Below are 27,599 nucleotides of genomic sequence, written 5' to 3'. Positions count from 1 at the left end.
ATTTATATAAAAATCATCTTTGTATAGTTTGTGAGGGTATATTAAGCAAAAATTATATTTTATTTGAAAAAAAAAATTTATTTATTAAAATCCTTCTTTGGTATACAAGAAAGGAATAAATATGCAAATATATCAACATTTACATTCATTGTAAAAATGCAAAATGATACATAGTTTGTGCACAAGATCAAACAATTACAAAACAAAATCAAGTCAAAGGACTAAGTATGACAATAGCCATTTCTGGCCCTGAAATTCAAATGTCTTTAACTTCTCTAGTTATCAGTAATTCCCATGTTTAAAAAGTCCCAAATAAAGATTTTACATCACAAAGTTGGTCACTTAAAAAAAATTTCTTGAAAAATCTCAATCATTTGGATTGTTATATGAATCAAGGACAGTTTCAAGCATCAACCAAAACTATTTTCATGTATTTTGCCCATGACAATGTATGTTGATTTGATCATGGTCAACTTATGCAGCCCCTTGCATTCTGAAGTCAAACAACTAAGAAAATTTGTGATTTTTGGCCAGTTGAAAGAAAATGGCGTAAAGTAGACGTACGGACTGTTTACGACCTTGTGCAATGCCAATTTATAATTCAAAACTAAAACTATAACCAGTTTTGTATATACTATCACCTGTCTAAAAACAAATTTCTGCAAACACTTCTGCTTTTCATGTAGTTTGTCGTAGTTTTCAATTACATGTACATTCAAAATTAGAGCCAAAATAGATTATTAGTGAACCCAGTTCTTTGTTGTGACCAGATATGTAGCCAAACACACAAAAAGAAAGAGATTACAGATTTTACAATGGAAAAATACACCAAACACACAATGAATTAAAAACATTATGATTATCACAACACATGTAGAAAATGTCTGTTAAATCCTAGCATTGTGTCAAATGCAAACTTATTAACAAGATTATATAAAACAGGAAAACACAGATTCTGAAATGGTCATTTCAAATGACCTTCACCGATGAAGTGTATGTATAACAATCATTTCAAAACATGCAATGAAAAGGGTAAAGACAAAAAATGGTTGTCACAAAAATGTTTCACAAATACATGTATACAAGTTGGTTTTTTTTTTTTTATAAAACACCACGGTCATAGTCAAAAAAATAAGATGTCAAGTACATGATCATTTTGTAATTTCAACAAAGGGATTGGACAGGAGACATTCCCATATGAATACTCTCCACTGGGACAAAATATTCAAAGGCACATGAATTTCAATATTGCTTTATAAATAAATCAAAATAAACTTGTCTGCATTATCTACAGTAAATGCATTTGGGTTGCACAGAATCCAATCTGCTAAGAGCCATCGATCATGTTCATTTTACCGGCCGGACAATCAGCAGTTCTGCAATACTAAATGTTTAGCTCTATCACAGACTGTGCAGTGGAGAAAATCTCGGTAATACTAAATGATTAGTTCTATCACAGACTGTACAGTGGAGAAAATCTCGGTAATATTAAATGATTAGTTCTATCACAGACTGTACAGTAAAGAGAATCTCAGTATAGGAATATGAAACAGATCATTATCACTGCTCTTCCTCTACTTCATTATCTGCCGTGTCCCTCGGGCTGACACTCTCTGGGTCAGGATCAAGCACATCCTCCACCTCCTGTCTTCCATCTGCCCTCCCCTTCATTTCCATGTCCTCATGAAATCCATCATCCTCGTCATTTGTCATCTGGTCCGCATTGTCTCTAACACTGTGTGCTTCCTCTGTGGGGGGTTTCCCCTCGGGATCCTTATGCAGTGACAGACGACTGAGAGTCTCTTTCTGGTCTGGGTCAGGCTCTGCTGCAGGGTTTTCCGTTAGTGACCAGCCTGCTAGGGGACTCTTCTGTCTTTTGGTTTCATCATTCTGGAAACAGATGTAGAATTATACAGAACTGGACCAACAATTTTATTGTCTCATTTCACTGTTGAATGTCCATGTACACTCGACTTGTACAAACTGAATAATAAAATGCAAATAAACTTACTTCTATAGAATTTTCAAGTCCTGCAAATAGGAAGAAATATATTATTCATTCTTAACTATATAAACTAAAAAGTCTGTCATCTTGTAAAATATTCAGTAGCAAAACTTGATCTTGCTCACCATTATTTTCATTTTTATCTGTGTTTCCATTTCCTTCTTTCACGGATAATGCCTAATTTGGAAAGTAAAAAATCTTATGAATGGAACATACAAAACTGACAGTTTTATAAATTAATTGGATTTGATTCTTGAAAAATAATTCCCCTTTCAAGAAATTGCTGAAGAATACACAATGAGGCCCATCTTCCCTATATAGTCAGGGTTGAGAGAAACCCTTTGCTAGCAAAGAAGCATGAATGCCAAGACCCTATTTTGGTGGAAAATAAAATCTGAAACTGAAAGGTGATTTTTTTAATACAACAAAAAATTTGATAAAATGCTCAAATTATCAAGCCAAAATCTTCACTGCATTGCTTTGGTTAAAATTGATTTTTTGATATATATATTCTGAATAAAATTCATCCAGTCTTGTTCTACTTGCTGTACAGCTGTTATTGTTTTGAATACTGTAATTTTGTGAGTGCTTAATTTGGCAAAATCACTGTTCAGTGCTCAATAGCAAGAACGTAAAATAGGAGTTCTATACTCCAAGGGATTTAAATGTATAATAAAATGTAAACAATTACAAGAGGTCCATGGTATATTCACTCACCTGAGTCACCTTGGCCCATATTTAAAGATTTTCCCAATATGTTTGCATGTAAAGCTTTGATCTCTATTGTGGCCCCATCCTACCCCTGGGGGCCATGATTTTTACAAACTTGAATCTGCACTATGACAGGAAGCTTTCATGTAAATTTCTCTAGCCCAATGGTTATTGAGAAGAAAATTTTTAAAGATTTTTCTCTATACCGATTGTATCTTGCTTAATGTCCTTCTTGGGAATTTTTCACTCATATGGAGATGTCACCAATGCCGGTGAAGGGCTTCAAATTTAGGCCTATGCTCGGTGCTTACAGCCATTAAAATCTCACTTGAGCATTCGGCTCAGGTGAGCTAAAAAGCAAGAATTCATACTTCTCACAAATCAACATGAATAATTATTAGTCTACACAACAATTATAATCCTACAATACACATAGAGAATCACTATATATTCATGATACAGTAAAACACCCTTACGATGAACTATAGTTTATAACAAATTCATGCTTATTGCAAAATGATATTTATTCCCTATGAAAGGAAAATAACGAAAATTCTATTGGATATTTGGTTACTGTAAAAGTGGTTATTTACCCACGGGAGAAATTTACACTAATTATGCAGTCACATAATAAGCGTGTAAATTTTCCCTACATGTACATGTATAGTTATGAATATTTGGTATAATATATATATATATATTCTATTCAGTTACTGCGTATTCCCTCCCCATGTAATGTTGGATGTGGAAAACCATGAACTTAACCCCCAGCGTAAATAACCACTTTTACAATATAAAGAAATATTTTACACTGGCCCTGGAGGCTTCCTAGCAGCTATAATAGTGTTTTACTGTAATTAGATAAATGTAATATCAGATGTGCTTCTATACCTTTAAGTCTTCCTCCAGTTGAGATTGCTGTCCTTTCTTTGAATTTCGGCTGTTGCTAGGAGGTGGCAAGATAGCCAGAAATTACAGAAAAACAAGTTTTTGGGGAGAAAGAGGGAAGGGTAAAGAAAAAGTATAAGAGAAAAGAAAAAAAAAATTAAGCATTAGAACAAGTATTTTCAATACAGAATTAACAATAATTTTGATTTGAAATAAAAATAAAAGAAGCTGGCTATTCATGTAATTTATAAAAGGCATTATTTCATTTTACTTTGATTCAGCATGAATTACAAGACCAGCACCCAGATAGATTATCAAGCAGCTTAACAGCAAACAATATCATAATCAAGAAGGATATCATTTAATAGGGTAAAAAATAAAGCTTAAACATACAGGATGCCTCCATACCATGAAAAGCAATGCATACCCTATAATACCATCAGAAATCTCAACTGTAAATCAAGTGAATACAGGCGATTGTTAGCTATATATATATACAGTTGGTACAGGATTACTGGAATCGATCAAAGTGGATTACGCACACAAAAGTACATTTATAATTAATATACATATAAATCTAAACATGATTTCTGATATCAGGACATCTTGTAGTCTCGTTCAACCAGACGCTCGGCTATCTTCGTAAATCTCCGACAAGCTCTTCGAGATATTTACGGAAAAAGTAGAGCGTCTGGTTGCATGAGACTAGACATCTTGTCAAAAACCTTGAATCCAAACTCTAATACCATTTTCAGCCAAATATTTTACTTGTATAGACTTTTAAGAAAAAACACTATAGTTGCACTTGTGTGCAATAGTGGTTCTTGGGAGGTGGAGTGTTTTCTTTCATAATACTTGTTCTGATCACATGCACCACTGCATGTCTTCTGCTTATTTATGAGGAAGACATTTACCGCTAGACTGGGGTAAAGAACTGCAGCTTTTTAAAACTATACATGTACTATTGTAGTTGTCTAACTTGGCTAAGATACACATACGCAACAAATATGCATACGCACATATATACATATATGTAACAAATAGAAGACAGTTACATGTAATGAGAAACGATATTATAGAATTAAATTACCTCTATACTTTATAAAGAGATGATATTGGATTATATTACCTGTACTATATAACGAGATGTGTTTTACTTTTAATATGATATTGGATTATATTACCTCTGTACTATATAATGAGATGTGTTTTACATGATATTGAATCATATTACCTCTGTACTATATAAAGAGATGTTATTGGATTATATTACCTGTACTATATAACGAAATGTGTTTTACTTTTAATATGATATTGGATTATATTACCTCTGTACTATATGATGAGATGATATTGGATTATATTACCTTGATCTGTACTATATAACGGGATGTGTTTTACTTTTAATATGATATTGTATTATATTACCTCTGAACTATATAATGAGATGTGTTTTACTTTTAATATGATATTGGATTATATTACCTCTGTACTATATAATGAGATGTGTTTTACTTTTAATATGATATTGGATTATATTACCTCTGTACTATATAATGAGATGATGTTGGATTATATTACCTCTGTACTATATAACGAGATGTGTTTTACTTTTAATATGATATTGGATTATATTACCTCTGTACTATATAATGAGATGTGTTTTACTTTTAATATGATATTGGATTATATTACCTCTGAACTATATAACGAGATGTGTTTTACTTTTACATGATATTGAATCATATTACCTCTGTACTATATAACGAGATGTGTTTTACTTTTACATGATATTGAATCATATTACCTCTGAACTATATAACGAGATGTGTTTTACTTTTACATGATATTGAATCATATTACCTCTGAACTATATAACGAGATGTGTTTTACTTTTACATGATATTGAATCATATTACCTCTGTACTATATAACGAGATGTGTTTACATGATATTGAATCACATTACCTCTGTATACTATATAACGAGATGATATTGAATCATATTACCTCTACTATATTATAAGACAATGTCAAGTGTTATTGAATCATGTTACCTGTGTACTAAATAATGAGATGTGTTTTACTTTCACTTTATATCATATTCTATGCTATATACTTTACAAAATATTGTTTAAATAACATTTGAAAGATCAGGCATTAGTAGAGTAACAGTTTAATACTTGGGAAAAGACTTACATCATTGTTAGAAAATGTAATATTTACACATCTTTGATTATATAAACCTCATATATACATGTATATACAGACACCAGAGGGAGCGTTGTATTACAATTAGCCTTTCCCAATGTAGGGGGGGGGGGGGGGTTACTGATGTTATAAGATTATATGATTGACATAGAAATGACTTACTATACGTGTAGTAATTTTAGCACACTTAAATTTTAGCTCAGCTGGAGCTGATGCACTGCTCGACCTATGCATGAATTAATGTGACTATGTGACACAATAATAACTGTCCAGAGAATTTCAATTTTTATAACCAAAATGATGAATTAGCGCTCCTGCGATTTAGGCTGTGAAAGGCACTAAAATATAAATGCACTAAAATAAATGTACACGTACAGTAATATACTCACCACGCAGGCATATGAATGACCCTAATATATACAGACAGAAAATAGGTTTAATTCTCGGTAAAACTTTATATTAAACCATTAGTAACACAGGACAAAAGTTTAAATAACTTAGGTTGAACTCAATGTACTGCAACTTTCACTTTTATTTTGATGCCCTTTCATTTCTATGAGTTATTAAACTGGAAACCATCCATCGCTTTATTGGCCACCTTGTAGAAAGGAGCAGATGTTCCCTCAATAAACAGAGTATTGTGGAGATTTCCATTCTTTTCCCTACATCCACAATTCACTGGTTGCAAGTGAAGAGTCCTGTACCCAACGGACTTGGTTTTCCTGTTTGGGAAATTCCTTGAAGGTTTTTCAACAGCATAAGTTCTCACATTAGCCATTCGTAGACAAGGCCTGCTCTCTTTATTCCTGCATGTTTTGATTTGTCTTTTAGTAGTTTTCTTTTTACAATTTACTTGCAGTTCAGTACCTGTTTTGATTCCAAAGCGATGTTTCTTGACACTGGAGTAAGAATCCTTCAGACATGTTGGATGACTTTCACCACTGGTGCCTTTTTTTCCATAAACTAAAATGTCTGCAACAGCGACATTGCCAAAATCCACAATCCAGTGAGTAAACTTGAGCTTTTCTTCATTTTCACCATTATCATTTTGAGAAGTGGGTTCAAGAGGATTCTGTGACACCTTATCTTCTATGAAATTCTTGTCTTGATCATTCTGAATTCCAGAGTCCTTACTAACAAAACTAGGATTTGGAGACAACAGTTGTTTTGATAAGGCATAAATTGTATCGGTCAGATCTGATGATGGTCTCTCATCTGTTGAGTTTTTTATGCTCTTTGAGCCTCCTGTCGGCGCATTTTCCTCCTCACTGTCAATCACCACACTCTCATTGACCATGTGTTCAAGAGGCTCTTTCACTTCATCTGAACGGCTGGTTCCGACCGCTACAGAGCATGTGATTTTCTGTGACGTAACGGGAACATTTTCATTTCCCCCTCCCTCGTCTTCAATATCACCCACAACTGTAGGTCCTATATGGGTTGTTATTGCACTCTGCATCCTTGTACATGTATAATCTTCTGATCTGTCTAGAACTACAGACTGAATGCCCTGATGTCTGCTGACATTGACATATGGGTCTTCTATATCTAAATCGACTTCTGGAGTAATGATTTCTTTTTCCTCCACTTCACAAGGCTGTGTTAAATCGACTTCTGGAGTGATGATTTCTTTTTCCTCCACTTCACAAGGCTGTGTTAAATCGACTTCTGGAGTGATGATTTCTTTTTCCTCCACTTCACAAGGCTGTGTTAAATCGACTTCTGGAGTGATGATTTCTTTTTCCTCCACTTCACAAGGCTGTGTTAAATCAACTTCTAGAGTGATGATTTCTTTTCCCTCCATTTCACACATAGATTCCTCCTCCTCCTCCATACAGGGTTCCAAAAATTGAGCATGCCTTGCACGAGGTGGGAAAATGAGGATAGAGAAATTAATTAAGAGTCACAATGAGAAGCATTTGTGTAACATGAATGTCCCTGACAACAGTACTGCCTAATATAGCCAACTGCTATTACAAGTACCACTAGAAAAGTTTTGTTGTAAAGATTACATCAAAGAAATATGAAAGCCTTCTCACTTATAATTCAAATTTTGAGTTTTCAGAAAATGAGTCAAATGTCAAGGTGAAGAGGCATTCATCATGGCACCAATGAGAAGTTTGTATCATATATATTATACCTACAAAATATAAAGACCTCTTGCACATAGCTCAGAAATCAAAAGCAGTTGGATAGTTTTTGTTAAAGTTGGTCAAGATCACAAGGCATCAACATTGCACAGAAGGAAAGGCCTAATTCCAAGGATTACACCTTCTAAATATCAAAGCCTTCTCATGTACATTTCAAAACTTGAACACAATGTTGAAGGATTTATTTCATAAGTGGGTCAAAGTTTAAAATTGAGGTTATACGACTTCAACCATGACATCATTGGAACAGCTGGAACAAGGACAGCTAGTACACCCATTGAGATATCAAATTCCTGTTATTTACAGTCCAGTAGATGGGCAATGTTAAGAGTTTTTTGCCACAGACAGAAGGGCATATAGGCTAAAAACTGCAATCTGAATCTTAAAATCCAGGAGCATAATTAAATCTCAGAAGTAATAATGTGTGGCAGCCAAGTCAATGAAAAAAAAAATACAAATAGTGATGAATAAGGAAAGGAGAGGTTATGAAATGATTTTGAAGTTTGAATTTGTGACACTGCATTGAGAGTTGAAATGGAAATACATGTCAATACATTTATAAAACACAACACAGTTAGCAGCAAACTACATACATTTTCCACAACACTAAAAAAAAATCCTATGTACTAGTTAAAAGCATACCGACTCTGTCGTCTTGACGACTGCCTGGATTTGGAAAGCTCTCTCAGGTGATTCAGCTCGTCCTCATCTACCTGATACTTGGGCTTAATGTTGATCGAGTTCCCAGTCATAAAATACATTCTGTCAACTCTATGTGTTACGATCTGTTGAAATAAATAATATGCCATAACACTTGAAGTAACACTTCATTTATGTTTGTACAAAATTAACAGATGTCTCTCAGTCATACTACTGTGGTTTCATCAATTTTCTAAGCTATCATATTTCACTGATTTGTAAAAAGTAAGACCAAAATTACCTCAATAGTACAATGTTACAGTGACCTACATTAAACTTTTAAAAAATTCTGATTTTAATCTCATGGAACTGGTACCTCCTCTTACTCTGATAAATGTACAATGCCTGTTTGTTTTACGGCCTGTCAAGAATTTTTCACTCATACTGAGACATCACAATGCAACTGTAGGTGAAGTTTAAAAAATTTAGACATATGCTTAGGGCTGTTCCAGAAATGATCAAATGGTGGTGGGGGGGGGGGGGGGGGGGGGGGAGGGCGGCAAACGATATTTTTTTGTGTGGGTGGTCGTACTTTTTCATATTTTATTTGGTCCATGATTGGACTGTTCAAAAAAATTTTATTATGGGAAGTGGGTAGTTTCTATTCTTTTTTAATTTTGTGCCACGTGGGTGTTGAGTTTTCAGAATATTTTTATTGTCGCTCTTGTCGTGTTGGTTACAAAACGTCGGAGGGAAAATTGAAAACGTGCTTTCGAAATGCTGCTTTCGAAATCAGAAGTAACATAGAACTATTCGAGTTGTCGCTCTTTGTATCGCATAACTTTCTATTTCCATTACCGCACTCTTCAAATTAGAGACGCGTTTATTAGGGTCCCTTGGGATGTGATGGCGGTGAACTGTAGATTATTACAGTTTTAAGTTTACAGTACATCGATCTTGGGAATATTTTGAAATCAATAGGTATTCCGTTTTCTAATAAAAATATGCAAACCTTGGTTGATTTATGCGAGGGTACCGATGCGTTATATTTATCAGTCAGTGTGATGGTGATATAGAGGCCTCCATTAGAAGACGAACGATTCATGGAAAAACATATCCATACCCATTTCATGATAATAGCATCGCTTGGACTCCCAATCTTTCCAACATTCCCGCCATAGATGCCTTCGATTGTTGATGTGACATCGTTTCTTCAGAACTACTGTGATACAATGTCGCACAGGCATTACCGCGTCATTGACTACTAGAATGTTTGTCCCGAAAACCTCACGAGATTTGTACTGTTTTCATTTTTTAAAATATTTTTGTGGTGGGTCTGGTTAGGTTTTTTTTTAATTAGATGGGTCATTGTAAAATGAGTGTTATCAATTTGATGGGTCATGGGGCAATTTTTTATTTTTTTTTTATGGGTGCTTGGTATATACAAAAGGTGCCTCCCGATCCCCCCATGTATTTATTTCTGGAATAGCCCTTAGTGCTTACAGCTGTCACAGTGAGGGTTCTTTAACGTGCAAATGCCTGCTGTGACACAGGACCTGTTTGATGGTCATATAATATTTGTTGAAATTGTTGATTCACATATTGTAGACTCAACACTACCAAGCACATGTCATATAACTCTAGATGCCATTTAGAATTTAAAGAACAATAACTAAAGGTGCATCTAAAATTTGTATGTTTATCAATTTATGTACAAGAGCATGAACAACTAAGAAGAACTGTTTTAGCACACTAAAACTCATGTCTCCCCTTCCATTTTCCATAGTTTTTTAAAAACAATTTTAGGGATCATCTTTAAAGTGGAAAATTAAGACTTACGGTACATAACATTCGCCTATATGTATATGAGCTTCAAACAAGGAACAGGTTCTGAACATGATAGTATATTAAACTTGCCAACATACTAAATATCAAAGGCCTATGTCAAAAGACAAAAAGTTATGGTCCAGACAAAAAAATCCCTCCAAAAATTCTATTATTTGACCTTTACATAAAAGGTCAAGGTCAAAGGTCAGCAAAAATGGCACATGGCACACTGTCTTATCATGGTATACCCACATACCAAAGACCCATGTCAAAAGACCAAAACATTATGGTCCGGACAACAAAAATGTCCCCAAAATTCTATTATTTACCTTTAAACAAAAGGTCAAGGTCAAAGGTCATAAAAAATGGCACGCAACACTGTCTTATCATGGTATATCCACATACCAAATATCAAAGGCCTAGCTCAAAAATTCTATTTGACCTTACATAAAAGGTCAAGGTCATCACAAATGACACGTGACAGTCTTATCATGGTATACCCACATACTAAATATCAAAGGCCTATGTCAAAAGACAAAAAAAGTTATGGCCCAGACAAACTTAGTATGACAAACGGAAGAAGAAGCGCCCAAGAAGAAGAATTCACACTAAAACAATATGTCCTCCTTCTGGGAAGGGGAGACATAATTAACATCTATATATAATTTGTATCTTTTTCTCTAATGTCTGCTCTAGTTTTGAAGAGAAACAGCCAGACCTCTGAATTCCGTTTAAGAGATCTTGAGTTGGCCAGGTCAGTCCATTCTTTCTCGAGCCTTAGTCCTTGACTGCTGCTGTTCCATTGAGAACTCTGGGTGCTCTTGGCTGACTGCAGGTATCGCTTCTCATCAGCTACGCTGCTCTACAAATAAATCACACCTATAGCTTTATAAACTGCTCTAGAAAATAAATCTGATTATGGTTTTTTAAATTAATGTTGAACAGTTCAGGAATAGGATATTCTAGAACAAATCATGAACACAAAAAAAAAACCAGTTTGCTGGGGACGTGTCTCATGACATTTATTAACTGTAAAACTGCAGCTATCTGAGAAAAAAATTAGAATATCTAAATTTTTTTGGTAACAGCTAAAGTTCTGCAACTATAGACATACCGTACATAAATCAAAATTTTACCTTTACATGATGACACATATACAGTATATATCTGAGTTTATAAAGAAACAACAGCTTATCATACACTGTAGAGTAAACAATTCAGAAACTGCCAGCCCGAAACAACAGCTCACCATACACTGTACAATAACCAATTCAGAAACAACAGTTCATCATACACTGCACAATAACCAATTCAGAACAGCTCACCAAAAACTGTACAATTACCAATGCAGAAACAACAGCACATCATACACTGTACAATAACCAATTCAGAAACAACAGTTCATCATACACTGCACAATTACCAATTCAGAAACAACAGTTCATCATACACTGCACAATAACCAATTCAGAAACAACAGCTCATCATACACTGCACAATAACCAATTCAGAAACAACAGCTCATCATACACTGTACAATAACCAATTCAGAAACAACATCTCACCATACACTGTACAATAACCAATTCAGAACAGCTCACCAAAAACTGTACAATTACCATTTCAGAAACAACAGCTCATCATACACTGTACAATAACCAATTCAGAAACATCTCATCATACACTGTACAATAACCAATTCAGAAACAACAGCTCATCATACACTGTACAATAACCAATTCAGAAACAACAGCTCATCATACACTGCACAATAACCAATTCAGAAACAACAGCTCATCATACACTGCACAATAACCAATTCAGAAACAACAGCTCATCATACACTGTACAATAACCAATTCAGAAACAACATCTCACCATACACTGCACAATAACCAATTCAGAACAGCTCACCAAAAACTGTACAATTACCAATTCAGAAACAACAGCACATCATACACTGTAAAATAACCAATTCAGAAACATCTCATCATACACTGTACAATAACCAATTCAGAACAGCTCACCAAAAACTCAGTACAATAACCAATTCAGAAACAACAGCTCATCACACACTGCACATTTAACCAATTCAGAAACAACAGCTCATCATACACTGTACAATAACCAATTCAGAACCGCAGCTCATCATACACTGCACAATAACCAATTCAGAAACAACAGCTCATCATACACTGCACAATAACCAATTCAGAAACAACAGCTCATCATACACTGTACAATAACCAATTCAGAAACAACAGCTTCTCATACACTGCACAATAACCAATTCAGAAACAACAGCTCATCATACACTGCACAATAACCAATTCAGAAACAACAGCTCATCATACACTGTACAATAACCAATTCAGAAACAACATCTCACCATACACTGCACAATAACCAATTCAGAACAGCTCACCAAAAACTGTACAATTACCAATTCAGAAACAACAGCACATCATACACTGTACAATAACCAATTCAGAAACATCTCATCATACACTGTACAATAACCAATTCAGAACAGCTCACCAAAAACTCAGTACAATAACCAATTCAGAAACAACAGCTCATCACACACTGCACATTTAACCAATTCAGAAACAACAGCTCATCATACACTGTACAATAACCAATTCAGAACCGCAGCTCATCATACACTGCACAATAACCAATTCAGAAACAACAGCTCATCATACACTGCACAATAACCAATTCAGAAACAACAGCTCATCATACACTGTACAATAACCAATTCAGAAACAACAGCTCATCATACACTGCACAATAACCAATTCAGAACAGCTCACCATACACTGTACAATAACCAATTCAGAACAGTTCATCAAAAACTCAGTACAATAACCAATTCAGAAACTGCCATGTAGCCCAATAAATCTTAAGTCATATTTGAAAATGGTGAACTACCATGAGAGCTTTATTGCAATCTTTTTGCAAGTTTTCTTATATTTGCTGCTCCTAAAAACTTCCTGTGAACATTCAGTTTACCATTGTTCCTGCAAACAACAGATGATGGACTCTTTCAATCTTCCTGTGAACGAGCCAATTTCTAGTGAATTTACTACAAAGTAGTAGTGGTAAACATATGAAAACAAGAACTATTTTCTCATGTGAACACATCTGTTTGCCACAAGTTTGAAGCAGACTTGTTATAAATTTGCAGTATGTATGTACAACAGTTTGGTTATGGAGCAGAACTATATAGCTTATAAACTCCAGAGCTAGCTTTCACAATTAAACATCTTGGATTTTTTTTATTTTGCAAGGTGAAATAGGACTTAACTGAATGAACAGAAAGGTCATTGCTTCATAGGTAATTGACATCTTTTTATTTAAGATATGTGGAAACAAATTCTTTTTTTTAGTACACAGAAATTTCTGCAATTAGCATGTAGTTTCCAGCTAAAGAACAAGATTGCTACTCGTAGCCATGTCCCCCACCGCTGCAAAAAAAGTTGAAGCACAAAAGTCCCATAACTCCTGTAAAATTTGTAGAATCAAAATGTCGGCACAATATGATCAACTACATATGGTGACTAACAATCCTACAAAATTTGAATGAAATCCGGTGAGCGGTTTCGGAAGAGTTGTGTCCATAAAGTGTCTCTATAGTGTAGCATATACACATTCAACAAAGTTTCATAACTCCTGTAAAAATTGTCAAATCAAAATGACAGCGCAATATGATCAACTACAAATGGTGACTAACAATCCTCCAAAATCTGAATGAAATCCGGTGAGCGGTTTCGGAGGAGTTGCGTCCACAAAGTGTTCCTATAGTGTACTATGTACAAATTCAACAAAGTCCAATAACTCCTATAAAATTTGTCAAATTAAAATGGTAGCATAATATGATCAACTACACATGGTGACTAACAATCCCACAAAATATGAACAAAATCCATTGAGCGGTTTCGGAGGAGTTACGTCCACAAAGTGTTCCTATAGTGTAGCATGTACAAATTTAACAAAGTCCCATAACTCCTGTCAAAATTGTCGAATCAAAATTCCGGCATAATATGATCAACTACACATGGTGACTAACAATCCTACAAATTATGAACAAAATCCGTTGAGCGGTTTCTGAGGAGTTGCGTCCACAAAGTGTTCCTATAGTGTAGCATGTACAAATTCAACAAAGTCCCATAACTCCTGTCAAAATAGTTGAATCAAAATTCCAGCATAATATGATCAACTACACATGGTGACTAACAATCCTACTTAATATGAACAAAATCTGTTGAGCGGTTTCTGAGGAGTTGCGTCCACAAAGTGAAGTGGGACAGACACCGATATTTCTATGTCCCCTTCCGCATTGCGGTGGGGGACAATTAACTGGTTCATGGGCATGAATGAAGTGTCTGGTCATAAGCAACTATTAAGGTCAGTACGGGTTTCTGCTGTCTCTCTATTACAAAGTTGAAGCCTGTATCAGGTATTTATAACATTTTTACCTGTGTCCTTGACCACAGCCAAATGACCTTGGTTCAGGGTTATAATGACTGTTTGATGATAAGCATACTGGTGTTCAGTTAACCATAGAAGTCCTGTTAGGTAGACCCCAATGTGAACATCTATTATGACAATTTATTAAGACAACATGCATGGCACTCTATCTATTAGAGGCCAATTTCACATTATCTAGCACAGATTAAGTAGCATCTCCTGATCCTCATTCATTTTTTCTATTCTTGACTTTACTGTATTCCGACTTGGAATATTGAATCCTGGAGAAATAATGTTGACGAATTCCGTAAACCCCTCTCCCAGCAAAATACTAAGACAAAGGTAGTCTTTCACGATCATGTTCGCAATTGAAATTGTTACCTTTTCAGACTGTTGCTTGCTTTTGTTTTTTTCGTGTGACTTCACTAGGGAATTTCCAATCGTTTTTTGCACTGCATGGTAAATCACCACACATATGCAGCACTAAAAGTTGGGTGTTTGTTTAAAATTGATACAACATATTTCTAGTTGTTCCGCAAAAGGATAATACAGAGTTGCATAAAGTACACTTAACATTTCTACTATCTAAATCACATTTAAAAAATTGCCACACACTTGATTTTGGTGGCATTTGGATTCTAATGAATTTCTATAATGATGACAAGGAATGGATATACATGTAATATTCTTTGATTGAGTGAATTCAAAGTAAGGACACCGAGTAAACCTCAATGAAACAGTGATGGTGTTAATTTCAAATGGGTAAATTATCAGTATGCACAATTTTTTTTTTTACTGACTATTCGAATAAAAACAAGAGTACTGTAAACGGTACATAATACACCCATGAAAATGCTTACAGTGTTTTTCTTAAGCCATATTTGTAGAACTTTGCTTCAGGTAATATCAGTCATCATCAGGCTGTGACATACTTTCTTTACAAAATATGAATAAATGGTCTTAGCTTCAAACTGTGACAGAAGGTAGATAGACAAACGAAGAGTTCTGTGTGTAAAATATTTCCCCAAATTCGACCAAGTTCAACAACCTGTAAATATTCAAAATGTCTAAGAAAATTAAAAATTGTTGAGAATCAAAATCCTTGCACTATGCACATCTTCAAGTTATTTACAAATACCCTAGCTTCTAAACTGTGAGAGGAGTTAGAAGGACAAATCATGTACTCTCTATATAATTTCCCCCCAAACCTTAAAAATGGATGAAAATCAAAAGTTCTTGCCACATGCACATCTTCAATATCCATACAAATACTCTCTAAAACAAGATGGTCCTCACTTGTAAATTGTGGGAGGAGTTAGCCCGACAAATTATGTACCCTCCATTTAACAATGATTTTCAAATAAAGGGACAAAACTCCTGCAAGAGAGGTCAAAATGGATCAAAATTGCAACATGATCTAGAGTGATCCACAAAGAAGCTACATAACAAGTTTCAGCTTGATTTGTGACAGAAAAATGAAATAAACAAACCACGAATAAACGGATGGACAGATGGACATACAGACATCGCTGAAGCATAATACATCCTGTCTAAAGATGGTCATATAAAAATTAGTAGAACATCAGTGGTATCGAAGACTATTCAAATAGTCGAATATTCGTTGACATCCCTAAATATAAACAAAATTTGAAAGCCCTAAGATAAGTAGTTCAGAAGATTATTGTCTATGTTAACTTTTCTTAAAAGTAGGTCAAACTCCAAGGTCAAAAGTTTAAAAACTTAGGTACCACAAGGAATGCTCATATGTAATATGAGAACCCTAACACTCACCATTCAAAAGTTATGACCTGAAGGTTAAAGCTGTGGACAGACAGCTTAGCAAAGACCTAAAACAAAATGATTTTAATTCACATTTTAAGATATTTTGTTTACCATGTAAAGGAAATGTAACTATGCGAGTCTCGCAATATGAAAACTGTGCACACAACATAACAAAAGTACTAATACCTGTTTTCTTTATTGCAATCAACATTAACTCCATACTCTCTTAAGTACATTACTACACAAATATTGATATATAATCCTTAACTTTTTTCACAGACTAGTAACATTCGTTCCTGAGTGGACAGGCAGATTGGTGCAGGATATAATCTGCTATATTACCCTGAGCAGATTGCAAGGTCAGGATCTGAATGAAGTAAAGCAGCTTAACCTCTTGGAACTCATAAATATTGGTGTTAGGCTGGATGAAGGCAGATAACTTACTTATATGTTAGTGTAGCACTGATTGTATAAAAGATATCATCAAAATGTCTATTATATTGCAATTCCTGATTCTACAGCTCTCCTGATAAAATTATCAATACACTAAAATAGTCAATTCACAATTACAGTAGTATGACTACATAATTTATGAAATTCAGATGCTGTTATCAATCAGTACATTTCAGACAAGGACCGGCCTAATTACCAGGAACTGACACACCCACAAATCCAAATCCTCTAGGATAAAGTAAACAACCACAAAGAGTGAAAATTTCTCAGGCAAGATCCCATGGACATTTATTTTTCTCCAATCAAAGAGTCTTGACCTTATGAAAACCAAGAGATCCATGGGCCTTATTGGTCACCTGAGATTCAAGCACACACAACTTTATTAGAAGTGTTGCACATTGATGGTGAGAACAAGCAACCTTTGTGTCAAGGGTGATTTCTGATCTCTGTTTATTACAATGTTACTCACTTATATTTTGTGTGTCAGTGACCATGACCTCATCTTAAGTTCAAGGTCAGGAAACACTGCTTCAATTGTAAGCAATGTCAAGTGTTAAATTCTATTACAAAGCTGTGGCTTGGACAGGCATTTCAATTTGCTAGTGTCTTTGATCTTGGCCAGATGTCCATAGTTTCAGTCAAGTATAAATTATCTACTCATAAATAACTTTTAAGCCATGTATGAATTTGGGTGTTTCTCTGTAATAAAATATTACCTGTGGTCAGATAATTTAAATTCTTTTGAATCTTTAGCCCAATATTATGAATTAGATGTTCCAAAGAAAAGAGTAATTAGAACAAAAGATTCGATGCATCTTTAGTTTGTGAATCATATAGCCCCACCTTGGAATTGGCCCAGAAGTTGTGAGTCTCACCATTTTGGTAGAGGCCTTCAAGCCCATACAATTTACATTACAAAAGTCAAACTTGATTTGTTGATGTTCATCAGAAATCTACATAGCAAGTTTTATATCTGATTCAATATCTTAAAGCAATGATTGAAAGGAGTATGGAAGACAAAGTGAGAGAGAGAGACGGTCAGCAGAACAGATGAGGAGACAGACATAGACAGACAGACAGACAGTCAGCAGAACAGAGAGACACAGAGAGACAGACAGTCAGACGAACAGATGAGGAGACAGACATAGACAGACAGACAGACAGTCAGCAGAACAGACAGAGAAAACCTACACTTCCTTTTGATTTCATCTATGAATAAAAACATAGTGGAACAAAATGTATGAACAATACCAACAAGAAATGACTAAACACACACACACACAGATATATATACATGTATATATTTCCCATATATGTAGCAACATAATTAAATCAATATTACAAAGTGTTTTTACCTAGATGTACATACTTGCCTACAGTGTTGGTCTAGATCTGTATGCAAGTAATCCCAATATAGACCCCAATTCTATCAAACACTTTCCTCAAACTGTTTCCAGGTACACAAATTCAATACCCTTGCAGGGCAATTTAATCTTTCAGACATCAAGAAGTAAATATATTAAAGCAGACTGTCAATATGTTTAAATAGTGTATGTATTATCTGAGGCAGTTAGCTTGATAAAAGGAAAACACATTTATTGATGAATGTGACAATGCAGGTGTTGTTGGAGCCTTTCTGATTTTAAGTGCTCTCTGAATCATGTAAAAACCCAATCTGTACTCTTGTGAGTAGTAGATATAAGTGTATATTGAAATCGACAAAGAATTTGAATTTTGGAACTAGTATGAATAACTTAACACTTGTCATATTAAGAATTCCTATGATAAAATCTAAGCCATGTACCATTTGCATGTACACTACAATGAACAACTCACTGTATTAATTAAAATATTAATACTCAAATCAAACATGCCTGGTTTCAAATAATTACATTTAAATGTTATTAAGAATTGACACATTAAAAATAACTTAAGGTACATAATACATATATGACCTCACTGACCCTACCCAAAGTAGAGCACTAAAAAGTTCCCTTCTGTAGCTTTCTTTATCTGACACTACATGATATTACACCATATATACACAAGACTAAACAAAGCAGGGGCCATAATACAAACCACAAAGACGTTATAGCTTATAATGCATCTAGTGGCTGTACGTTGTACTGGGCCTGTATTGAAAAATTGTAACCTGTACACTTAATTTTAATATTGTGAGCCACACTCACAACTCCAACATCTATAGTGGGCACTTAAGACAACTAAGAACCCCACCCCTTTCAGCTAAATATAAGGATAAATGATGCAGATTAACATTTACTACCAAACATTTCCTTCAAGCAAAACTGGTTACACAGAAATTGCTCCATGTTTCCATCGTTATCGATATATATATATATATATATATATATATATATATATCCTCCATAATAAACAACCAAGTATGACAATTAGATCTATTCCAAATATTCATATTTTGTAAAATAGAGAAGATATAAATTTTCATTCTCAAGGTATATTTCAATTACAAATTAAGCAATCCTCAATGTGATGTAAGCATTTCTATAAGAGTTTCTACATAAAAGGATATATATATATATATATATATATATATATATATATATATATATAAAGCACTAAATAATCACAACTAGGTACTGAAAATTTTCACCCCAGCCCGGGGTCGAACCAGCGACCTATGGCACCCACCGCCTAGCAAGACTGTCAAACCAGTGCTTGTGACCGAGTGGACTTACGCACTGGTTTGACAGTCTTGCTAGGTGGTGGGTGCTGTAGGTCACTGGTTCGACCCCGGGCTGGGGTGAAAATTTTCAGTACCTAGTTGTGATTATTTAGTGCTTTATATATTAATTGATTGATTATCACATGTATCGTTTAGATCCTAGGGGTAAATGTAAGGTTGGGTGTTATAATTGTGTGTTTGTGCTTTCTATATATATATATATATATATATATGAATGAATATATTGAACTAGCAAAGGACTATCATTGACAAAATATTAGAAAATTTATGTAAATATACTAAATAACTAGATGTGTCGGAGCGACATAAATGCCCTCGCTTGCAACAAAGTACATGACCTGCATATGCTAATGATATATCTACATGTATATCCCAAATTTCAATCCAAAATGTCCATGTATGAATAAGAAAATATTCAGAAACTGCAAATTGTTTGTCCAAGGGGCACAACTCTGTCAAAAACTAGACCTGGATATTCTCACAATGTTTCTAAATATGTGTGTGTCAAATTTCAGTAGAATATGCACATCTGTAACATAGATAATGATCGGAAACTGAATTATGACAGAAAGCCATGCAGAAAGACAACAAAGTGTAATACAATGTATACAATATGCCTTGCCATTTCATGGCTGGGGTTTATAAATATGAATTGAAACATGTATATACATTTCAACATAAGCCTGTTTCCCAATTTACTATATCACTAAGGACAGGACTCAGAATTGTGTGTTTTTTAACTCACATGTGCAACATTCTTTTTGCTTGATGAATAAAAAATTGGTCACAATGCCAATGTGGACAAAAAAATTTGACAAGATAAATTTCATTCATTGAATCACATTTTTACAGTCGAGTTCTGCCAGGAAAAGTCAGTATCTTTGTGTTAACTTTTCTTTATTTTCATGGTTTGACAGTAATTCCCATTAAAAAGAGTTTTCTTGGCCATCTAAATATTTACTGTTGGCAACCTTAATTTCAACTTTGCTATTTTGGTACCATCTACAGTTTTGAAGTGAATTACTACAATGAACCTGCAATACCAGTCATACCTCTCAGGTTGCATCCTTTAGCATTCAGTCTTGAAAACCATTTATAAATTGTGTGTTATCATGATGAATATAAAGGTTTAGAAAACTTATGCACTAATTAAGATTTACATGTACTTACGAGGTATCCTCGACTAGAGGCACTCTTTGACTTGACCATTGGGCGATTCCCCCTGGTAAAGTTAGACGTATTCCTTTTAGAACTGTATGGTGTGATAGACTGGGGTGTCCTGCAAATACACAATCAGCGTTGAAGACTTCATCCAAACAAAGCTACTGATCTAAGGCTTTTTAATACCATGTTTAAATATGGTACTACACTTGAAAAGAATCTATTTACATGACAAGTTTCACAGTCACAATACTGAAGTGCTGTATGAATAATAATGACATGGCGATTACTTTCTCAGTCAGCTATCATGATTTCATAGCTCAGTACCAATCTTTTATTAAACCCTCTTTGAATTTAAGAAGCATTACAATTAAATAAATGAATTAATATTTTTAAACTTTGAATTTTTTTTAACACTTACATGCTTGAGCGTACATCCATAGTTACTAATTAAATATATATTGGTATCCAGCCCCCAAATGCTGGGTTCTTAGGAAGTTTTTTTTCAGCCTGGCATACACATTATGTGCCAGTATTGATATCTTTCTGTATTCGATAGAAATATCAATATCTTCATGAATGTAAGCCCCAGACATTCAATTCGTAGAGTTCATAATGCAGCAAGGGGTATTACGCTATTGTGAAATTAAATACACAAGCTTATACACAACAAAACTTATTTAATATTGTCTGTCTATTTAACCACACTTCAGGCAAGTAACGTACACTGCTAATATAGACTGGGTCTTCACAAAGGGATGGCTGATTAGGACAAATGTGCTCGAGTTTTAAAGGTATTGAATCATTTCCAAGCCTGGGCTGGTAATCAGTCCTTTTAATCGTGTAGCCAATTTATTGATGTTTACCAACAAATTCCATGTAATTGACAACAAACCAATTTACGTGTCAGCTGAATATGAGCACTACTGGAGCAGTGAGGTACACTGAAAAGGTATTAAGAGCTGTGTAGCCTCGGTGGTTTTTAAAAATCGAAATAAAAGAAATGGTTCCTCAGGTAAATCAACCTCGCATACATAACAGTCATACTAATCTGCCTATTATACAAGGTTAAAGATTGTGGAGAGAGAGAGAGATATATATATATATATATATATATATATATATATATATATATATATATATACTTATTTGCTTATCTATCAAAGCACGATCAATTTACCACTCTGGATATATATATTCTGCCTAGGACAAGGTATACCACTCACTGGGCTCCTACCACACCACATTTCAAGCTCTGACAACAATCTTTTCATATAAGAGATTTAACAATAGAGGTGGAGTTCTTGCATATACATCAAAGCTACTTAATCCTTCTAAGTTTTAGTACATGAATCACCCCTTTCCAAGTACAATTTAGTGTGCTCTAGAATTTAATGACAGCTAGTACATCACCAAGTTTCACAGATAACATTCATACACTGTATAGATGTTTGCTTAAAACATCTTCTAGCAATCAAGATATTGTACGTGGTAGCACAAGATTTAATTGTAACTCCACAATAATATTATATTTATAAGCATTCTGATAGCGTTCTCCTTTGTCAAACGTTCGGCATTTAGAAGTGAGAATCACGGGTCTTTTGGACATGACCTTAAAAACGGAGGTCCCATGTTCTCTGGTTGCGGCAGGCATTAGCACATAAAAAAAACCTTACTACTACAGCTGCAAGCGCTAAGCATAGGTCAAAATTTGTGGTATTTCACCTGCAACTGGTGATGTCTCAATATGAGTGAAAAATTCTCAACAAGATATAAAACAACCAACCAATCAAGCTGATAGCATTACTAAAGCAATTACATGTAAGGTAGCGATTGTGAGGCATCATGTGCTTTATTTATGTGGTATCTAAAATAGACTATTTTGGTTTCTGATTCTGGAATATGTCACATGCTTGCACATCATCAATAGACCTAATAGCAGAGGAGATAAACAAGGACTTGTCAGATAAAACGAAATGCAGGGTTATAGGAAATTTTTTAAAAAAGAAAACTACAAGTAAAAAATCACTTACGGTATAATTATCTTTTAAATAAATATTGTAATTACTGAGTTAGATAGACGCGACAGGCACAAACAGGGATTGGGAAGCGAGATTGAGTTGGCAGATGTACACAGGGAATTTGGTGTCAGCCTCCACTTAACATGGGAAGATGAAAGACGGATGAAACATTCAGTAGATCGAATTTACGGTGAAGTGCAGAATTATAATTTGTGAATACCAAATTTCTGAGATATCATCTCTTTTGTGATGGAGGTACATTCAGTATTCTATTCAACACTTGGGTGGAGGCAAGATGTGTAAATATATACTATTGATTGGTAATGTTGCAATTACTAGTAATGATAAAAGTTATGAAAGTATAAATTTTGCTTACATCAGCCATTAGTATCTACAATAAAACTGAACATATGAAGAATCGACAGGGGATGCTTACTCCTCCTAGGCACCTGATCCCACCTCTGGTATATCCAGGGGTCTGTGTTTGCCCAACTCTCTATTTTGTATTGCTTATAGAAGTTATGAGATTGATCACTGTTCGTTATCTCCGCCTTTCATTTGTTTGAATTTGGCTTTTTAATTAAAATATGTCATTATTATTTATTTCCTCTTCGATGTAAGTGATACTTTTATCAAAGAATGATAGTGCTTGAGCTATTTAATTATCAAATACTCATAAACTTACTAATATTGTGTTTCCCTAAAGGTCGAGTGGCTGTATGTCACATCTGGTAATCATCCTTTAGGCAATATATGAATGCAGCGATAAGGTTTTGTACATATATTATGTATGTACAAAAACATATATAATTTTTGCATCTCACTGTGTGTACGAGCTCAACAAAGGGAAACAACTATTGAGAAACTCGGAAAATGCATATTAGGATGTCTCTAATCTAAACAGAAGAAAATAAGGGGGATTTTTTATGCGAAAGTTTATATATCTGCTTGACAAATGTCGAACACGGATCTGTTTGTTTTACAGCCCTTCAAGAATTTTCACTCATATCAAGATGACACCAGCTGTCGAGCTGAGCAGCAAGTTTCAAATCCATATCTCAAACCATAATGAAAATCAAGGGCCAATGGAGCACACTGGTTACCCGATCCTAATGCATTTTCTCATGTAAAACATTAAATCCTAATAAAGTTCCCTCTTCTGACACCCACCTCAAACCCTGAGATCATGGAGTAACCTAACTTGAATCTACACAATATGGGATTGCTTGCAATTTTGAATTGAACAAAAAATGTACCTTTGTGGTTCTTGGAAAGAATAATTCTTTAAAGTTCATATATTTACATGTATTCCTATGTTAAAACCCTTCTTGCAGTCCCACCCTGAACCTGAGGGATCATCATATGAACATGCAATCTAATATTATGAATTTTGGTTGAACAAATAACTTACAAATGGAAGAAAATCTTTGACACATACCTCCCCCCCCCCCCCTCCCCCGGCTCCATCTTAGCCCCGTGGATCATGGCAATAACAAAATTACATCTACGATATATACAGACACTTACATATCAATTAGACATATATATCATATATCCTATTAATTCTTGAATTTTTTTTTTTAAGATTTCCTTTATAACCATGATAACTGTATTTCTGTGTAAAACATTCAAACGCTCAATTCTTTATGTCAAACATATCCATATACAGTACAACACTTGGAACTCCTGGTGTGACCCCTTATCCAGGCCTGCAGACTTAAGCCACACCTGATCATTGTCTAGATTCTAACATTTTGTGAAGATCAAACCCTTTTAATTAGTCTTAAATATTTCAAGAATCTGAGATCATTTTTCACACACAAATATTTTTTTGTTTTAATTCTTGTTAATCAAGAATGTTGACAGACTAGTCATTTCTCACAGAACTTACCCATATGATGAAGATTCGTAAGTATTTTCATTGTAATAATCTGGCATCTCTATACGGCTGAGCTGAAAAATAAACCCAACAAATTATCAATACATCTTCCATCACTGTAGTATTCTAGTCATTTGATTTTTATTAGGTGGTGTTTTTTGTCCACCACCGCAATGCAGAAGGGGACAATACCGGTGTCATCCATCCGTCTATCCCACTTCACTCAAAGGATCTTGTTCAAATTTTGTAGGATTGTTAGTTACCATATGTAGTAAATCATATTGCGCTGACATATTGATTCAACAAATTTTACAGGAGTTATATGGGACTTTGTTGAATTTGTACATGCTACACTATAGGAACACATTGTGGACGCAACTCCTCCGAAACCGCTCAATGGATTTTGTTCAAATTTTGTAGGATTGTTAGTCACCATATGTAGTTGATCATATTGTGCCGGCATTTTGATTCTACAAATTTTACAGGAGTTATGGGACTTTGTTGAATTTGTACATGCTACATTATAGGAACACTTGTGGATGATCCCTCAGGTTCAGGGTGGGACTGCAAGAAGGGTTTTAACATAGGAATACATGTAAATATATGAATTTTAAAGAATTATTCTTTCCAAGAACCACAAAGGTACATTTTTTGTTCAATTCAAAATTGCAAGCAATCCCATATTGTGTAGATTCAAGTTAGGTTACTCCATGATTTCAGGGTTTGAGGTGGGTGTCAGAAGAGGGAACTTTATTAGGATTTAATGTTTTACATGAGAAAATGCATTAGGATCGGGTAACCAAGTACAAGTTCTTTACCTAGAGGTTCTGGAGAATAAATAAAAAATGACAACACTAACAGACAAAGGACATATAAATGTAGCTCAACTGAGTCTATGGCTTATAGGTGAGCTATAATGTATACCATATACTGTATACATGTAGTTACTTAAGATGTCCATTTCCTCTTATATATTAGCATATCAGTTTGCTAAACTAAGTTTTAAATTTGGTAAATGTTGCTGACTAGAATGGCAGATCTGATGTTGCATTAGACCCCCGGGCATGTTTAATTACACAGTACAAATTTTAGTATAAAACAAAGTGTAAATACATGGTAAATCTGTTACACATAGACACACATCATAATTTCTAACACCAACAAGAACTTAGTCTATATCATTTACATCTAATCCATGTAAGCAAGGAAACTTTAATACCCACAGAAATCTGCATTCCCTCACACACACTCTCAAACCCAGACAACAAATTAAAATCAAATGATTACAAATTATGTAAGAAACCCAAACCAAGTTTACTCTTACCAAATAGAGTTGTTCACTGAGAACTACTGAGTCACTTGGAGAATACAAATTTTTCAATCCTAAAACCTGTTAAACAAATTCTTGCCAAAATAAAAGGATTTCAACATTTAAGATATTCAGAATATCTGCTACTAGGATGCTCAAGGTGGCCATGAATTATGCTTGTAAAAACCGTCCAGCTTACCCCTTCAGAATAAGGTCGTGACATGCGCATGGGTTGGCCACTGTATGCGTGATTTGTCACGCGAGTTGGAACCCCTCTTGGACTAAGGATGAACATTTTCTGCTTCATGCTGTTGAGTGGAGCATTGATGGGGATGCCATTCTTGTCTACAAGTCGAAGAGAATCCAGGCCAGGGTGTATTACTTTGCGAAATATTCTCTCAGTGGCCTGAAAATCTGGACAAGTTAAACAAGAAAATAAATGTTTTGAAATTAGATGAGAACTCAATCCTGCATTGTATTTTGTAAATTAAATCATTCATAGTCAATGTTATGTATGTTTGGAATAAATCATATCATCATAGCGGTGCGCATCATTCACACAAGTTTGCCAATGTGTAAAATACTAAAATAAATAATACTGGCTACATTACATGAGAATATTAATTATAAATACAATTAAAAACAACTGAGATTAGGTTCCATAAATTGTGATAAGACAGATAAAATTAAAGTTAAAATAAGATTACCATCTAACTTACTCAAATGAAAGTACAGAGACTGTTCATACTTATCCATTGTACGTAGATTTCAACATAAAGTTTCTAAAGCCCGTAAAGGTGGTCTCAGTTTCAATTTATTCACGTTTAAACAACAGGATTAGGTGTAAGTTTTAAGACAATAATGGCACATAAATCAATTCCATTTTTTCAAGCAACCTATAAAACGTGAGAGAGTTAATCAATACTTCTACAAAAGATAACAAAATGTCAACATTTATAATAGAACAAATGAACAAAAAAATCGAACTTGTGCCAGGAGTTCCTCTTTTATGGCACTTGAGACACGCCAGATACGATACCATTTATTTAACAGGTTGGCATGCGCCAATAAATCACCCGTACATTATCTGTATTACTAATCCGATTTAAAAAATATTTCTTTTTAATGATAGCGATCGTCTGCTATCTATCTGGAATCTCATCGTGAACTTACCACTACTTCTCTGCGAATCCATCATTTTCGAGTTATTGTATCATCTCAGAAAACGACATATTTGGCGAAAAGCCACTAGTAAACACGATTACAGAAGGGTCATATAATGTCAAGCGTGGCTTTTTACTTCCCAGCCATGTTAACACTTGCGCTTTTTCTGCGACCTCGCGCCATTTGTATATGAGTGACGTCA

At 34.5% G+C, this 27,599-nt stretch overlaps 1 protein-coding gene and 1 long non-coding RNA gene across 8 annotated transcripts; one reads left to right on the top strand and one right to left on the bottom strand.

Moving 5' to 3' along the window:
- Positions 1 to 57: 57 nt before the first annotated feature.
- On the bottom strand, positions 58 to 27,599 carry LOC125657780 (uncharacterized). Of its 7 annotated transcripts, none has more exons than XM_056147453.1 (11): positions 27,407 to 27,599; positions 26,433 to 26,647; positions 24,937 to 24,998; positions 21,034 to 21,142; positions 11,149 to 11,292; positions 8,607 to 8,749; positions 6,204 to 6,224; positions 3,608 to 3,662; positions 2,131 to 2,182; positions 2,012 to 2,031; positions 58 to 1,890 (listed from the first exon to the last, which is right to left on the bottom strand). In XM_056147453.1, the coding sequence occupies exons 1-11, from the start codon at positions 27,429 to 27,431 to the stop codon at positions 1,561 to 1,563; spliced, it is 1,176 nt and encodes a 391-aa protein (XP_056003428.1). In that variant the 5' UTR covers positions 27,432 to 27,599; the 3' UTR covers positions 58 to 1,560. The 7 variants fall into 7 exon arrangements, with proteins under 7 accessions (XP_056003428.1, XP_056003423.1, XP_056003419.1 ...); XM_056147448.1 differs by lacking the exon at positions 27,407 to 27,599 and adding an exon at positions 26,953 to 27,124; XM_056147444.1 differs by lacking the exons at positions 58 to 1,890; positions 2,012 to 2,031 and having other exon boundaries at positions 2,142 to 2,182; positions 3,608 to 5,146; positions 5,186 to 7,673.
- On the top strand, positions 12,736 to 18,114 carry LOC125657847 (uncharacterized). The gene is made up of 3 exons (XR_007363506.2): positions 12,736 to 14,840; positions 16,965 to 17,135; positions 17,315 to 18,114. It is a non-coding gene; the product is annotated as an uncharacterized LOC125657847 (long non-coding RNA).

The sequence above is a fragment of the Ostrea edulis genome, chromosome 1, assembly GCF_947568905.1.
Source record: "Ostrea edulis chromosome 1, xbOstEdul1.1, whole genome shotgun sequence".
Taxonomy (NCBI): domain Eukaryota; kingdom Metazoa; phylum Mollusca; class Bivalvia; order Ostreida; family Ostreidae; genus Ostrea; species Ostrea edulis.
The sequence above is the reverse complement of the archived record's forward strand: the minus strand, read 5'-3'. Positions and strand labels throughout refer to the sequence as shown.